General features: G+C 46.9%; 1 protein-coding gene across 1 annotated transcript; it reads left to right on the top strand.

Annotated features, from left to right (window-relative positions):
* Positions 1-531: 531 nt before the first annotated feature.
* LOC123046181 (uncharacterized) lies at positions 532-15,980 on the top strand. Its single transcript, XM_044469484.1, has 3 exons — positions 532-1,987; positions 15,331-15,390; positions 15,515-15,980. Exons 1-3 carry the CDS (start codon positions 703-705, stop codon positions 15,586-15,588), a joined length of 1,419 nt encoding a protein of 472 aa, XP_044325419.1. The 5' UTR covers positions 532-702; the 3' UTR covers positions 15,589-15,980.
* Positions 15,981-17,447: the final 1,467 nt, after the last annotated feature.

The raw sequence follows: 17,447 nt of genomic DNA, 5'->3' as shown, positions 1-17,447 counted from the left end.
GAGGCCTGAAGATGGTCCGCACGTGGGGCCCAGGCAGTGCGCCGCGCGAGGGGCCGCAGGCAAACGGGCTTGGGTACCCCCAGTCCCACGGGCCCGACGACGTGTTCAACATTTTTTCAAATGCTTGAGTAACATTTTCATGATAAAAAATTTCCATCATTTTTTCTAAACACATTGACATTTTTCAAATGCTTGGTTAACATTTTTTGAATACATAATCATTTTTTTTATAAAATTCTCGTGTGATAAGAAATTTATCTATACACATTTAAAAAAATCAAATGCTTGATAAAAAAATAAAATTTTATTGATATATATTTATAATATTTTAAAGTATAAAAAGGTAAAAAAAATAAAGCAAAAAAGTAAACAGAAAACGTAGAAAAAGGAGGCTGTACCCTCCCGCGCGGCTGGGCCGGCCCATCTGGAGCTCTCCGACGCGAGGCTTCCCTCTGTCTCGCTCACAGCGAGGATCTTCAAAGCCAGGCTTTCAGGTTGCACTCCGAAAAAAAGAAAGAAAAAAAGGCCAGGCCTTCAGGAAGAAGAGAACGGACGGCCAGACGGGTCATCGCCCTCCCTAAAATTCCTAACCCTACTCCCCGAATTCCGCCGCCGGCTCACGCTCCTTCCGCCCCCAGATCCCAAATCCAATTGAAGCTCCAGTCTTCTCCTATTTGGTCGTCGATTGACCAATCGGAATCCATGGCGACAGCTGCCGTCCTTGCGAGCCGCGAGGGCAAGGGCCGCCACTATATCCCAAGCTCCGTCATACTCGACCTCTTTGGCCAAATCGGCCCCAGCCGCAACGCCACCACCGCCACGTCCAAGACGAGTACCGGCCTGCCCATCGCGGTGACTTTCTGCGCCGCCCGCCCGCCAGTCCTCTCGCACTTCTCCTTCAGCAGCGCGGCATGCCCGGAACCCGAGGGTTTGTCCCTGGCGCCCAAGGTCATCAGCGCGGATGCTGACCTCGTTCTCCTCCGCGTCCCCGTCCAACCCTTTGGCGACTCTAATCCGATGTTTAGCGACTACTTCGTCTACAGGGCGCACTCCCAAATCCCAAAGCTGGACCTGCTCCCGAAGTCTGCTCCATATTACTTTGGAGATAAGGAGATCGCCATACTGAGCTGCGGCGACGGCAAGTACGCTGTGGCCTCCCTTCAAACCTTGGGTATGTGTACCTTTAAGCTTCACGTGTACCGGTCTAGACCTGATGGCAAGCCAGGGAGTTGGACCTCCAAGCTGCTGGATGTAGAGCTGAATGTGAAGGAGCTGCCGAGGGACAACTCGTCCTCGATCTCTCTCGCATCGCAGATGCTTACGTATCATCGGACAACAAAGGTGATCACGCTTGGTGGTGCTAAAGGTACCGTTGGCTGGGTCGATCTCTGGCGAGGCATCCTTCTCTGCGACGTGCTGGAAATTAGCCCCACGCTCCGTGACGTGCCTCTGCCTTCTGTCTCTAAGAGTGATTGGAGGTTATTCCTTGACTGCTGCCCCTACTATTTCCGTGACATCATTGTCGACCAGAGCAAAAGCACTATCAAGTATGTCAAGATGAACCTGCACGGTGGTGCCTGGAGGGCCACCACATGGAGCATGCCTATCCCGGTCACTTCATTGAATGGCTGGCAATTTCAATGCTCCGCCCTGTCGACTGAGATTGATATTCCTGCTGATGTCAAAAGGCATTATAAGCTGTTGCATAAGCTCATGAGCGGAAGCGCCAACAAGGAGGGGAATGCTGCAGAGGAAGTCTTGTCCCTGGAATCTCTACGCATGGCTTACCCTACCTTGAGCATCACGGATGGTGATGATATTGTTTACTTGTTGGCCAAGGGCACCGGCATGAGGGCTATGCCGACAGTATTCTCTGTTGATCTCAGTATGCGGACTCTGCGAGGAGTGGCGAAGCTACCCAAGAGGCACCTTGGTTTTATGCGCTACTTCCTTGCCAGTGGAATCTCCAAACATATCAGGACTCCAGGTACCTCTGCTCTTTCGCCCTTGTGGCAACAACTGCTCTGGGTGTCATTTATGCCCTGTTATTTATGTACTATTAGTTGAAAACATGTTGGAAAGTCAAAGAGGGGGTGGGGTGTGTGTGTGTGTGTGTGTGTTATATTTGGATCCTTTTAGTAAGCAGGGAAGCTTGACTTCACCAATATTGTGGCAGCAGATCCACATCCAGTAAGCACTGTTCAGCCCATGCTTAGCTAATCTAGCACCATGTGGGTGTCAAAACACAGATCTGTGTTCTCGTCACAATGTCCATTGCTCTAGGATTGTCTGTGTGATGAAACTGAGATTACAACCTAGCAACTTATCACACTTGATTTAGGAGGACGAGATTGATAATGATGATGCGATGCAATGGTAGAGTAGTGCATCGACTGTTAGGGCTTCTTGCGTTAGTTGGGAAACAGAAATTAAATCTGCTGAGTTGAGAACTGTTACATGTGCTGCAGTGAATCCAGCCACAACCTTAGCATGGTTACGGCAATCTCTACAGCTTGCACAGCCTATCATCATAAATATAAAAAATTAGAGGAGAGCTAATTAGGCACATTTATTATTTACATGTACACTGAATTAGAGAGTATGAGAAACCAAAGTCCGATATTGAACTGCAGATAAAGAAAATGTACCTTTAGGTACTTTGCGGTCTTCAAGTCTTTGCAGGCACAAATGTAGTGCAACAAAACTGTTACGTCCTGACAATTGAGAAAAAATATCTATTGTTAGCTACAGGATTTAAAAAACTGATTTTTGTAATTCCTTCATTTCCTTTCTAGATAATTGTCTGAGCAGGAATCTGCCATGATGCTGCATTATAATTTCTATATATGTAGAGAAAGCAACATAACAAACACCCCATTAGGAGAAATATAGCAAGTGCATGTAGCCATACAAATACGCAAGTTTGAGACACCTAACTATTTGAGATGAGATTTTTTTTTTAATAAAAATTGACATAAACTCCACACTAGTTATGGATGCTATTATCAACACCTTTTTTCTTGTTATAGTGGAATAAATGCAATGATGGTTCACTTGAAATGTTTAAACACTGGAGGGTTTTGTAAATCGTTATAATACTTGGAGTTGGACAGCATTCCACTGGAATGGACAGAAACAAATTCAAAGTCGTTTTGGACTTAAAACACAAAGACTTGGCAGTCACAACAGCCTGTGATATATTCCTTGTTTTCCTCTTGGAGTAAAATACATATACTGGATTCAGATCAGCATATGGTTCATAGAAAAATAAACTCTATAGATCATCGGGGAACTTTGTACTCCTCATCTACTTTCTGAAATATCATCTTAGCTCTCCAAGTTTTTTTTGAGATAATTGGCAGCAGCCTTTTATTATTCATACATACATAAGCTTGTTCATTACAGATAATGGTTCTGATTACATCAGGAGTCTCATTAAACCAACATGATCTAAAATCATATTCTGTCGACTTACCAAGAGTGTAGCCACATTACATGAATGATTAACATTGATAAAATTACAAGATATAAACTTTGTTGCCCAGTTTTTGATATCATGGACTATTGCTACTGTAGGGGGACCTGTCCAATTTTGATTCTTTAATCTTGTTGATCAGCGACAAACAATCAGAAGCCACCATGATTCTCTGCATACCTCTGTCTAGGGCCATGACTTCTGCAACTTAAGGATTTTGAATTCGAGCAAAGTAGCCGCTGCTTGCCGCATGCACCATCACCTGATGATCACGAATCACCATGCCAAATCCCGCTCTTGTAGACTGAGAAAAGTTTGTTGCATCGACGTTGACAAGCATTGACCCTTCCGGCGGCAGAGACCAATTTTGGTTTTACTTTAGGGACTCACGCCTGATGAAGGTTGCCGAACTGAAAAAAGCGCAAATTGATGAACTCAATGTAGGCTTTGATTTTTCCCGCAACATGAAGTGGATGAATTAAGGCTTCACCATTACGGTAGGCATTTCTATGCTCCCAGATATGCCAAATTGCCATGGCAAAAACCATGGCATGAAAATCAGTAGCATTTATAATCCATGATAATATCCATTGCATAATATGGGTAATGCTTTTCAGCTTAAGGCAAATTCCATAATCTTTGTTAAGTTCTTTCTAGATTTCTTTAACATGGTGAAAATGCAAAAAAAAGTGTTCAACAGTTTCCTCCCTATTGCAAAGTTAGCAGTTGATAGCCTGTAGGGAGACAATCATGAGCCAACTTCCATAATACTACTTCCATTTTATTAGGACACTGAATTGCCCACAATTTCTTCCACATTTTCTCCAATGGTTTCTGTTCGGATGTGGAACTTTTGGCATCTGCGCTCTGCTCTCTCCAGAAGTTCATCGTTCTAGCTCAGGTTATAGGTTGATCTGACAGTGTAGATGCCATTCTTTGTGTGAGGCCATGAGGCAAAATCCACACAGCACACCGACGTAGCCGACTAGGTTTGTGTAACTCTTGGGGCACTGGTATCTTACTTATATAAGCCTGGACTGACCTAGACGATAGACAAGATACAATCTCTTGGTAATACCTGTACTTTTTACCTTGTAAGGAGAGCCTGAACCTGGGTAAATCCGGTTTCCTGTCCCCCCTTCGATTGCGCACCTCTTTAGGATACCCTACCAAGGGATCTGCCTAAATCAGCTCCGACAGTGATGGCCCATACAGGCTCCGCGTGTTGAATTTTTTGACCCACCCACCAGCCACTTGTAGGCCAATGTGGAAGACCTCACCAACGTCCTCGAAGAGATCGAGGAGTACGAAGACCCCAATAGGGAGATGGGCGTGTAGGCGGATAGCCGCCTTCCAGCCCTAGCGCCTCTTCGTCCGTGGCAGGAGACTTTGGTCCAGTCCAGCTACATGGTGGACATGCTGTGTCACGGCCCGGCTGATTGCCGCGCAGGTTGTAGTCGTGATTGGTAGGAGGACGAGGGCGAGCACCTCGCTTGCCTATGGTTGGAGAAGGGGGTGAGGAGGGGCGCCGTGACGCAGGAGCAAGGGAGGAGAGGTTGTAGGATATTCTCTGCTTGCGTTTATTGATCCAAGGGCTGGCTATATATAGCCTAATTACAAGACCAGACTAAGACTCCTATTACAATTGGGTGTTGGCAGGGTAACCTTCTTCGGGACTAAACCTTTCCAACTAATACCCAAACTCCTAATCTAAAAAGACTATAATTAAACTAGGACGTATCTTTAGGCAGGTGCAGGGCCGGCCCGTGCAGGTCCCTTGCGCCTATAGGGCTGGCCCCACATGACATCTCCCCCTCCATTCTGAAACAGCTCGTCCTCGAGCTGGAAGCTTGGATAACGTTCGCGGAAGGTTGTAACATTCTCCCATGAAGCAGTAGACGCCGGCTGGCCCTCCCAGTGAATGAGCACCTGCTGGATACCGCGGGCAATACGAGCACGCAATGCTTGGATAGGGGTTGGATGTACTCGACCCTGAAACATAGGTGGAAGCATCGGCGGAACTTCCGGCGGTGGGCCATGGTACTTCTTCAGGACCCCGACATGGAAAACATTGTGAATGCGGGCGCGTGGGGGCAGCTCCAAACGGTAAGCAACTGTATCGATTTTAGCGAGGACTTTGAAAGGCCCATAATATTTGGGAGCCAATTTCCCTTTGGCGCCTACTCTAAGGAATGCCGCCGGCTGGTGCTGAAGACGGAGCCAAACCCACTCTCCAACATCAAAAGAAAGGGCCCGATGCTTATCTTCACAGGAATGCTTGTACTGTTGTGCTGCCTGAAGGAGACGCTCACGGATGTCATGTAAGAACTAATCGCGGTCGACGATCTGCTGTTCCACCGCCTGATTGCGAATCTCGCCCGGCGTATAGTCCCGGAATGAGGGAGGATCCCGGCCATAAACCACCCTGAAAGGCGTGTCCTTCAACGCTGAGTGGTATGAAGTGTTGTAGCAGTACTCCGCCCAAGGCAACCATTAGAGCCATTGCCGTGGGCGATCTCCAGTTATGCAACGAAGGTACATGGTGATGACGCGATTGACGGCCTCAGATTGCCCATCAGACTGCGGATGGAATGCCGAACTCATGTGCAAGCGTGTCCCTGCGGCGGCAAACAGAGCCTTCCAAAAGCCCGAAGTGAAAACCACATCCCTGTCCGAAACGATGGATGTGGGAAACCCATGAAGTCGGACAATGTTGGAGAAGAAGGCTTTAGCAACAGACTCCGCAGTGTACGGATGCGCCAAGGGGATGAAATGCGCATACTTGGAGAAACGGTCCACAACAATCAGTATCACACTTTTGCCGCCCACCTTCGGAAGTGCCTCAATGAAATCCATGGAGATGTCTTCCCACACACGAGAGGGCACTGTCAAGGGCTGCAATAAGCCGGCTGGATGAAGCTGCTCCGTCTTGTTGCGTTGACAAACCTGATAAGCACGAATATACTACTGAAGTGCGGCCCTTGCTTGCGGCAGATGGAAATCCCGGCGAAGACGATGAAGTGACTTCTGGATACCTTCATGGCCTGCATCATGGGCTGCAGCTAGGACCTCCCCGAGCAGCGGCGACGCGGGTGGCACATAAGCCCGCTGTTGGAAGGTAACAACACCATCAACGAGAGCCCAAGGCTGTCCTAACTCACCAGATTCTAGTTGTTCCCGGAAAGTGACGAGCGCCGGGTCCGTGTGTGCAGCCTGACGGAGAGCTTCAAACAGATCAAAAGAAGGCCCGGATATGGCGAGTGCCTGGCCGGCAGGAGCATCACGGCGAGAAAGAGCATCGGCGACGATGTTTTGGCGACCCGGTTTATATTCCACCGTGAAGTTGAACCCCAACAGTTTACCTACCCAATGATGCCATGGAATGGTAGCGAGGCATTGGTCCAGCAAAAACTTTATGCTGTAGTGGTCAGTTTTGACGGCGAACGCACGTCCCCAAAGATAGGGCAGCCAGTGGCGCATGGCGTGCACCAGACCAATGAGCTCCCGCTCATAAGCGGCGAGAGAAGCATGACGCGGAGCGATGGTTTTGCTGAAATAGGCAATGGGGCTGCCACCTTGATGCAGGGCTGCCCCGAAACCAGATCCAGATGCATCACACTCCACAATGAATGAAACAGCAAAATCCGGCAACTGAAGCACAGGGGCTGTGGTAAGAGCTTTCTTGAGGGCTTCAAAGGCAATAGTCGCTGCAGGCGTCCAAAGAAATCCGTCTTTCTTGAGGAGTGCCGTGAGGGGAGCTGCAATGGTGCCAAAATCCCAGATGAACTTGCGGTAATATCCTGCCAGTCCTAAGAAACCACGCACAGCGCGGACGGTGCGCGGAACCGGCCAGTCTACCATGGCAAGAACCTTGTCGCTGTCCATGGCAACTCCTGCAGCGGAGATGACGTGTCCCAGATAAGCCATGGTTTCCTCCCCAAAGGAGCACTTGGAGCGCTTGAGAAACAGTTGATGTGTGCGCATAGCCTCCAAAACGAGCTTGACATGACATAGGTGATCTGACCAGGACGAGTTGTAGATCAATATATCATCGAAGAACACAAGCACAAACCGACGAAGGTAGTGACGGAGGACGTCGTTCATGAGTGCTTGGAACGTCGCTGGGGCATTTGTCAAACCAAAGGCCATCACTACAAACTCAAAGAGGCCCTCATGTGTGCGGAAGGCCGTCTTGTGGATATCCTCAGGGGCCATCCGAAGATCCAGTTTGGTGAAAAAGCGGGCGCCCTTGAGTTCATCCAGAAGTTCATCGACAACAGGAATTGGAAACTTGTCCTTGATGGTGACAAGGTTGAGACCACGGTAGTCGATACAGAAACGCCAAGTCCCGTCGGCCTTTCTGACGAGTAGAACGGGGGATGAAAATGCAGAAGAACTAGGACGGATCAGACCGCGAGCCAGCATCTCTGAACATTGGCGCTCCAGTTCATCTTTTTGAATCGTTGGGTAGCGGTAGGCACGGACAGCAACCGGCGGTGTCCCGGGAATAAGATGAATATGATGGTCATGTGCGCGCTGCGGCGGCAGGCCCTGTGGGTCGGCGAAAACATCGGTGAAAGTGGCCAGCAGGCTGTCCAGAAGTTCCTTGCCTTCGCACGCGTGTAGGTGGGCAGGACGTCCGAGGGAGCCGAGCCCCGACCACTCCACACGGTGATCCGAGTGCCAAAACGACATCCACTGCGTAGTGAAATCCCAGAGAATTGGCCCAAGAGTTTTGAGGAATTGTGTACCGAGGACGATGTCGAACCCGCCCAATGGAATGGCATGCAGATCAACAACGAAACGCTCCTTGTCAATGGTGATCGCAGCCTGCTGAAGGAGTCCCCGACAGGTCACCTTATCGCCATTAGCGACCGTGATTCCCAAACGACGATTGGAGGAGAAAGGCAGCCCGACGATGGTGGCCAGCTCTTCGTGGATGAAGTTATGAGTGCTGCCTGAATCAAGCAAGGCGACCAAGTCACGGTCCCCGATGCGAAGAGTGACCTGCATTGTGTCGCTGGTGGGAATTCCGGTAACAGCCAAGAGTGAGATTTGTGCTTCCTGGAAATCCTCAAACTGCTCCTCTTCGGCGTCGGCGGATTGAATGTAGAACAGTCGTTTGCAGCGATGGCCCCGCGTGAACTTCTCGTCACAATTGAAGCAGAGACCCTTAGCGCGCCGTTCATCCATCTCGGCGGGCGTGAGTCTTTTAAAGACGAGCGCGGGCGTGGGGTTGGAGGAGTCCGGCAAGGCCGGAGTAGGTGCAGCCATGGGGCGGAGTGGACGGCTGGGCCGGCCCGGAGTGGTCGCGGTGCTGGTGACAGTATTGAGGTGCTCAAAGGAGATTGCTAAGTCCATAGCTGCGTCCAAAGTCGCCGGTTTCAGCATCTCGACCTGAGTTTTCATAGGCTCGCCCAAGTTGTTGGTGAAGATATCCCGCTCATCGTCGTCAGCAATGGGGCGCACTCGAGAGAGATTCTCTAGAAAGCGCTTGGAATATTCTGCCACGGTGTCGGAGCGGCGGGTGGAGATCAGCTCGCCAAAGGGGTTGGCGCGGGTCGGCGGTCTGAAGTGGTTGGCGATCAGTTTTTGAAACTCGGTCCAGGACGGCCGCGGGCCCAGCTTAGTCTTGAGGTGGCCATACCATAATGCGGCGACATCGGTGAGGTGGTATGAGGCGAGCCAAGTCTTATTCGACACCGGCGTTCGCTGCCCGAGGAAGAAGAGATTGCAACGTGTCAGCCATGGCCGTGGATCGCTGGCCCCGTCAAAGAGGGGAAAATCAATCTTGTAGAGGCGCGGAGCCCTATCCCCTGGATCGGCCGGGGCCCCGGTGTGGGATGGCGCATCTGGGGGCCGCAGGAGCCCAGTACCACCCAATTGAGGTGTGCCCTTGCCTTCCAGCCGAAGGAGGGCCAGGTTTTGCGCGCTCTGCTGCTGTGACGTGTCCGCCAGCTGGTCCTTGAGGGTTTTGAGTGTCGCGGCGATGGACTGGAGGGTGGCGCGGTCCTCAGCACGCTCTGTCCGAGCAGTGTGGTTCTCCTCCGAGAGGCTGTTCAAAGTGGCGACCACGGCCTCATGATCCTCGTGCTGTTTGGTTGCGAGGTCTGCTAGGGTTTGCGGTAGAGGCGCCGGCGGCGGTGGCGGAGACATGGCCACTGGGATCGACGAGGAAGCTGATACCAAGTTGTCACGGCCCGGCTGATAGCCGCGCAGGTTGTAGTCGTGGTTGGTAGGAGGACGAGGGCGAGTCCCTCGCTTGCCTATGGTTGGAGAAGGGGTTGAGGAGGGGCGCAGGAGCAAGGGAGGAGAGGTTGTAGGATATTCTCTGCTTGCGTTTATTGATCCAAGGGCTGGCTATATATAGCCTAATTACAAGACCAGACTAAGACTCCTATTACAATTGGGTGTTGGCAGGGTAACCTTCTTCGGGACTAAACCTTTCCAACTAATACCCAGACTCCTAATCTAAAAAGACTATAATTAAACTAGGACATATCTTTAGGCAGGTGCAGGGCTGGCCCGTGCAGGTCCCTTACGCCTATAGGGCTGGCCCCACATGACATGCTGGCACCATGCCAGGAGGAAACGACGAGGTAGCGGAATTCAGCGATAGACATTGAAGCAATTGCGGATAGAGCCTGGAGGACGAAGCACATTAGTCAGTCTGGGTGAAAGTGTTGGCAGCTCTGGCCAATGTTTCCTGGAGAGGAGGGCAGTCTACCTGAACGTAGTCGAGGGCCTGTTCCTGTCTTGCCATCCCATTGGAAAGACCATACTGACGGCAGAAAAGGTTGCCCTAGCTCTCCAGAGCAGAAAACGGGCCAGGCCATCGAGAACACCGGATCCGGAGTCCTATCGCATGCTGCTTGGCCCAGTTTCATAGTCTTTGGACTTCCTTGAAAGTAGACGCAAGTTGTTGTGCACAAAAACCAAATCCTCAGCTCGTTCAGGAATCAACCTATTTCTCTTATAGCGTGTTTGGTTCGGTGGAATTGGAGAGAGGGAATGGGAGTTTGAGGCTTAGATAGTTTTATTCCTTTGTTTGTTTAGGTGGAATGGGAATTCAACAGGGAAGTGGAAGGGGAATTCACGTGTAAAAGTCCCACTTATCTATTACCTGGGGGAGGGCTGGTAATTGAGACGGGGAAAGGGAATTAGAGTTAAACTCCCATTCCCCTTCCGTTCGTTTGCCAAACAGGTGATTAGGACTATGGGCGAAAGAATATGTGCTCCAATTCTCTCACAGAAAGGCGACGATGCTGGCTGCCCAAGTAGCTTCAAGGCTAAATCTTTTAACTCTGGGGTGTGCACTCAATAAGTACCCCACCATTGCTTTGGATCAAAATGACCTCTATCATCTGTTGCTTCTGGATCTTCAAAGGCATTCATACAAAGAGAGAAATCAGAAAACTGTTTCTTCACTTTCCTTGTGTCATCTGGGTTTGTAAAAAACTGCTGAAGAAATTTGTTCCTGTTTTCAGTAACTTCAGCATCATTATGGGGGCTGACATGACCAGGAGCTTCCTCAATTCAGCTTGAAGTATAGTGCTGTGGGTTCATAGAGTGTGAGAGGGGTGTAACTCTTGGTCCATCAAGCTATCAAGATGTTATGAAATAGCATCATGAAAGGGTGTTTCTTTTCAGAGCTCCCCTCCCCCCCCCCCCCCCTTAGAGATAACTACTTTCACCTTCTCTATCATGATGTCCTACATCTCATAGATAAGATGGAGACATGATTTAGCCCTTATCATTGAGTAAATGGGTTCAGTAAGGCAAGAATTAACTTGATATTATCCCACCACCCCTCATCGAGAATCATTTTCTTCATTGATGCTGCTTCCAAGAAATTTGAGCTTGCTGAACACATTGAACATGGACAACCTCATGCTGTGATTCATGATATAATTTTTAATATAAAGGCATCATCTCCAGCGTGTTTTATCCATTTAAATTCAGTTCTTTGATATAATTTTTAATATAAAGGCATCATCTCCAGCTTGTTTTATCCATTTAAATTCAGTTCTTTGGATCACATATGTCCTTCATTGCAATGTTGATGGTGTGCACAACACATGGAGTCCAGAAAATATTTTGCAATGCCCTTTAATCTTGAAGCCAGCATATTTGCAATTTGATGCATTGTCGGTGATAACTTGGACCACATTTCTTGATGCAACCTCTTCAATTACTTCTTTCAATCAACCTATCAAATATGTATTCCTTGCTTTTCACTATCAAATTAAGAACTAGAAATTATCAGCAACTAACAATGAGCATTGTACAACACAAACAAGCAAAAGTAAGGTAACATAATTCGCTAATAAGCTTTTACTTCTCCTTCAGTATCGATTGCTTTGAGGAACATTGGACCACCCTCTGTCATAGCTATGAAGTTGAAAATAGGGCGTCGTTGAGGATCAGACCATCAATCACTTGCAATACTCACTACTTTGAAGGGCCATGTCATCTTGATAGGCTCAAGCATCCTCTCAACATGTTCCTTCTCTTCTGCAGAAGTGTGGCCCTCAACGCATTTTTGCATCATATATGGTTGCAGAAATGTAGGGAAAGGTGCGTCCTATAGACCCAAAGTGTTCGGACCGTTCACTGGACCCTGCGCAAGCCGGAGCTATGTGCACCGGGCTGCCCTTTATGATGGAGGCACATGCCCTTCCAATTTTTTTGTTAGCAACATAACTGTAAGAGGCATGATATTCGGGGTTTCTTGCCAAATTGAAGGGAATAGCTGCAAAATATAAATGCATAACACAATCAGCATGCTTGCAAAGTGAACAACACTAGTACAGTACAACACAGTTATAAGATTAAGATGCAAACCTCCTGTATAGAACATCCTTGCAATATGAGAATCGGCAATGTGTCTCTCTTCAGCAGTAAAACTGTCCGGAATGTTGGCCTGCTTTGCCTTTCTGTTTTTTCCCTGATCGTGGCAAACCCGGATTTTCATAAGGAGACAGCGAGATTAATTGATTTGTTGGTGCACTATTTGCTACAGCTGCACTAGCTTTACGATCTTCCTTGCGTAGTTGCTCAAGAACAGGATAAGCAATCTTGGTACATATCTTCACACGAGAAACCTGTCCTCTTCGAAAGATGTGCTCTCACTCTTGAATATCTTCTAGGAAATCCCCATCACAGAAGTGGCATCTAAATCTTGCATTGGCTCCACGACCAGATGCATTAGCGCCTGTGGCATTAACCCATAGGGGAAATTTAGGATTGGTATATTGGTTCTCCTCTGTATCATCTGCAGTGTTACTCCCTGTCCCAATCCCAGAACCAGCCCCAGCAACAGAAAATTGGGTGTTCGATCCAGACGCCATTCCCTAACATAGAGAAAAAAATAAATAAATTCAAATGCTCTTTCAGGGTACAAAATATTAATTAATGAATGTACCTCTTGGCGCATAACTGAGTTCAGTTGCATGCATGTACTGTAGAACTGAGTTCAGTTGCATGCGTGTACTGTAGAACTGAGTTCAGTTGCATGCATGTGCGTAGACAAAACAGTGTGACTGACATGAAATTAAGGTGTGAGAAAATTACACTATAAAGGGCCTAGTACAGAAACAAAAAAGAAACATTTGCTTATTTCCTTATAAATCTTCAGGAGCTCTGAAAATACAAATAGCTTGCCCTGTAGACTGTAGTCTCCCGTAAGTCCCCTGTAGTTGCATACTAGTTCGTTTATGTTCTTTCTGTCTATGCATCTGAGTGTTCACATGGAAAAGATCTAAATGCAAATTCCCAAGTAGTCTCTCTCCCGCAAGTCCCTAGCACTAACAGCATGGGTTGAGGTACAAGATAAGAGCTAGGAGGCTGGAGCAATGGAGCTTACTTGCGTGCTGGATCGGCGAAATGCTGCATCGCTGCCGGCAATGCGGAGAGACCAGCAGCTGGCGATGTGGCAACTGCAAGGTGACGGCGGCGATGCGTAGGAGTTGTCATTCACGAGGGCTTGTTTTAGCAATCAGAATTGTAGGGATCAGACAGCAATGAAAGGCCTGATCAAGTCATAACAGCCCCATACGTATTCCTCGGGTATACCCTGCGTGTTCCAGCTGTATTCTGATTTTTTCCTTATTTTAATTCGAAAATTGTGATGCTTTGGGATACGTGTATCCCACGCGTATCCATGTGTATCCCCGTCCTGGTGCAGTGTCCTGCACCGATTCGGCACCTATGTGCCGTATCCCTGCATCATAGAACACATCCCATAATCATAAATATCAAAAACTAGAGGAGAGTTAATTAAGCACAATTATTATTTACATCAAATAATTCAAGGTACTCGATGACAGCACAAGTATCTGGAACCCCAATAATTATGTTAGACACAAACTATAATTGGAGCACCGGTCAAGTAAGACCATTGATGCAAAACACATTATATTTTCCATGTAGTATTTTATTATGACACCGAATTAGAAAGTATGAGAAACCAAAGTCCCATATTGAACTGCAGATAAAGAAAATGTACCTATAGGTACTTTGCGGTCTTCAAGTCTTTGCAGGCACAAATGTAGTTCTGCTAACAAAATTGTTACGTCCTGACAATGGAGAAAAAATATCTATTGTTAGCTACACGATAAAACTGTTTTTTGACTTATAATTCCTTAATTTCCTTTCTAGATAATTGTCCGAGCATGAATCTGCCAAGGTGCTGCATTATAATTTCTGTATACGTAGAGAAAGTAACGTAACAAACACCCCATTATTAGTAGAAATATAGCAAGAGCATGTAGCCATACAAACACGCCAAGCTTTAAACACGTCCAACTATTTGAGAAAAAAAGTCGACATAAACTCCAGTAGTTATGGATGCAATCATCAACACTTTTTTTCTTCGTATTGTTGTAGAGCAAATGCAATGATGGATCACTTGAAATGTTTAAATCAGCGAGGATTTTGTAAATCGTTGTAATACTTGGAGTTGGTCAGCATTTCACTGCAATGGACATAAAAAAATGAAAATCACTTTGGACTTGAACACAAAGACTGCAACATATTCCTTGGTTTCCTCTTGGAGTGGAATACATATACCGGATTCAGATTTTGATCAGCATATGGTTTACAGAAATATAAACTCTAGATCATCGAAGAACTTTGTACTCCACATCTACTTTCTGAAATATTATCTTGCCTCTTCAAATTGTGTGTGTGTGTGCGGTTGAAGATGTTGTGTTCAGTGCATGGTCGGGCTGCAGTGGTATGGCATCTGGTAGCTAGCACCCCCGCAACCCACACACAGAGAGGGCCAGTGATATGGACTTCGGCCTGCGGCAGTGCTAGCGCCCCGACCAGGGGATTGGAAGACCGGATGATGGGGAGTGCTTGCCACGATTGGTGGAGAGGGCGTGTACGGCAGATGTCAGGTAGTGGTGACAATTTCTGTGAGCATGTGGAATGACAGCAAGAGATGGCTAGGGAGGGAGCGACTGCAGTGCTGAAGCAGAGAAGTCGCTGTGGAGCGGGAAACTTCTTTTAACTGAGGTTCTAGGTGCTTCAGTTTGAGTAATACGTCTGACACACCAAATCCAGGCCACACGTTTGGGGGACCGCAATGCCTGAGACCACTTCTGTTGGATTTGGTCTAGTACGAATCCGACCGTCGATCTTTAACTTCCCTAGCATATAACAACAGAGGTCAAAATGCCTTTGAACCAAGTTAATTTCCTAAACAAGGAAGTGAAATTTGTAATAAGATATTGACCGAAGCCAACTTGAAATGTGGTTATTGCTTGGTGTTGTTTTGCCTTATTGTTCTTGCTCACTTGTTTTTCTTCAGTGAAACCTTAGCAACTTATAATCTATTCTAATTGATCCAGGTAGAAGTGATTCCCTTGGGCAAACTGAGGTGCAAGATACGAATACTTGTGGTCAAGAAAGTGAGTTATTGCTGGGTGTTGTTGTCTTATTGTTCTTCTTCATTTTTTTTACTTGATTGAGAAGGCGAGAATTATTGCTTCTAGTGGAATCCTGCCAACCTATAATATATTATAATTGACGCAGGCAAAAGTGACTCCGTTGAGCAAACTGAGGTGCAAGATGCGAATACTTGTGATCGAGAAAGTGGGTTTGCTTGATTGAAGGTGTTATGGAGTTAGATTGCTGTGCCTTGAAACCTGGGGGCAAGCTTTGCTGGAGAGAGTTATTCATATAGATACACTGTAAAGATATTTATGTTCTGCAAATGTACCATGTGCCGTTGCTCAGGTTATGTCATCGTATTTTAGCTTGGCTTTGTTTACAGTACCTTAGCGGCTGTTGTTGCGAGTAAATATACCAGCGGGCAACTAAACCTGCTTGGGTGTCATTTAGATCCTACATCTTTATTTTGTGAGTTGTATGTCCGTGAACATGCAAAGTGGCATACCAGTGGCAACTCTTATAAAGCTGCTGATGTGTGGATGCTAACACCGCATATTTGCCATTTTTCACACATTAATTACCAGCACTATCGGGGCAGGGTTTGTCATTGATTAGGCAATTACGTTGTTTGGACAGCATTTTGACCACTGGGCACGTCCACCTATGAATGACTCAAAGTTTATCTTTTCATTGTGGCGACCTCAAACCAATTCCAACTTTTTTCACTTAATTTTCGTAGTCACTTCATCCAAGTCGTTCCAGGCCTTCTTTTACTGAATCTATTAGTAGTTGCACTTTTCGACATATGCCTTTATTTAGGCATTGGTTGTAGGCATCCCCTTCTCTTAAAGGAATTTCTGCGCCCGGTTCCTGATCAAGTGTTGGGAATATGATGCTTTCTACTTCAGTAGTAGGGTTGGCCTGAACCCCAAGGCGAGATAGTTGTTGGGTGATCCATGAGCACTTAATTGATTATTTGAACGCCAAACTCTCCTCGTGCTTGAATCTCAATTACTGAGTGTTTTTCTTGTTTGCTTCAAGTGTCTTCTGTGAGAGTGAGATCATATGAGTTCTTGATAGTGTTTTGATTGAAGATCGTCGAAGAGCTTATCCAAGTGACATTACTTTGCTTGTTCCTCTTGAAGGTTGTACGCCTCCTAAATGGTTGTCATTTAGTGTGAATGACTCGTCTGTATAAGACTCGAAGATCCCTTTTTGTGTGTCAAGGTCTACCCCAAGAGGCTTTAACATTTGTAGCCATGACGGAATAGGTGGGGTTGCAACTGGTGGGCGACTCAAATGATGCTTTTTGTGTTATTTAGAGTTTTTGTTGTTCGAAGCCTCCATCAACTTGATGACTAGGATAGAGAGGCTATCCAAACACCGGACAAAAGAAATATCATCGAGCCCTCGTGTTTGCATCCTTTAAACTCAATTCATTACACCTTTGCAATTTATCGTACTCCGATATACTCTTGTGGTAAAAAGACGGGAGCAGAGACACAACACACAAAAACCTCTTGCTTGGACTCTTACCCATCTCTCCCTCATCCCTTCCTACTTACTCTCCAATCTCCACCACAACATCTCCTCCTTTGGCAAAAGGTCGACATTGTGTGCCCTCTTGTGGGGACCCTGGTCTAGATGACCGAAGACACCGATTGTGTGTGCATAATGATCTTAAAATCAATGTTCAGTTAACACAACAAACTGATATCACAGGTTACACCCATTAACGATTAAAGTCTTACATAATTAAGGCTATTATGTTCGAGTCTTACATCAAAGTCATAACTAGGGAATTCCAAATGAAAGAGCAGCAGTAACTCCAATGGTAATTTTGGCCCTACCCAGCTTGCCTTAACCCTACTATATGACCAGCTGCGCACATGATGCAAAGACCGATTGCAACGAGAGCGGACGTCCTGCCCGCAGCGGTAACTGATCGCAACTATGCAGCCGATCGTCCAGGCAGAGGTGATTTGTACGCTAAAGTTCATTGAAATGAGAAAAAAGTAGACATACATCGGTTCATACATGCAAATACCCTTGTCGTGCACATCTGCGCCAAGGG

This window comes from Triticum aestivum, chromosome 2B, assembly GCF_018294505.1.
Source record: "Triticum aestivum cultivar Chinese Spring chromosome 2B, IWGSC CS RefSeq v2.1, whole genome shotgun sequence".
NCBI classification, from domain to species: domain Eukaryota; kingdom Viridiplantae; phylum Streptophyta; class Magnoliopsida; order Poales; family Poaceae; genus Triticum; species Triticum aestivum.
The sequence above is the reverse complement of the archived record's forward strand: the minus strand, read 5'-3'. Positions and strand labels throughout refer to the sequence as shown.

What these genes read in the sequence shown, in the direction of transcription:
- LOC123046181 (XM_044469484.1), top strand. Translation starts at nt 703, where the DNA reads ATGGCGACAGCTGCCGTCCTTGCGAGCCGCGAGGGCAAGGGCCGCCAC. An exon ending in CAAACATATCAGGACTCCAG is followed by an intron (nt 1,988 to 15,330) that starts GTACCTCTGCTC and finishes TAATTGATCCAG; the next exon opens with GTAGAAGTGATTCCCTTGGG. An exon ending in GAATACTTGTGGTCAAGAAA is followed by an intron (nt 15,391 to 15,514) that starts GTGAGTTATTGC and finishes TAATTGACGCAG; the next exon opens with GCAAAAGTGACTCCGTTGAG.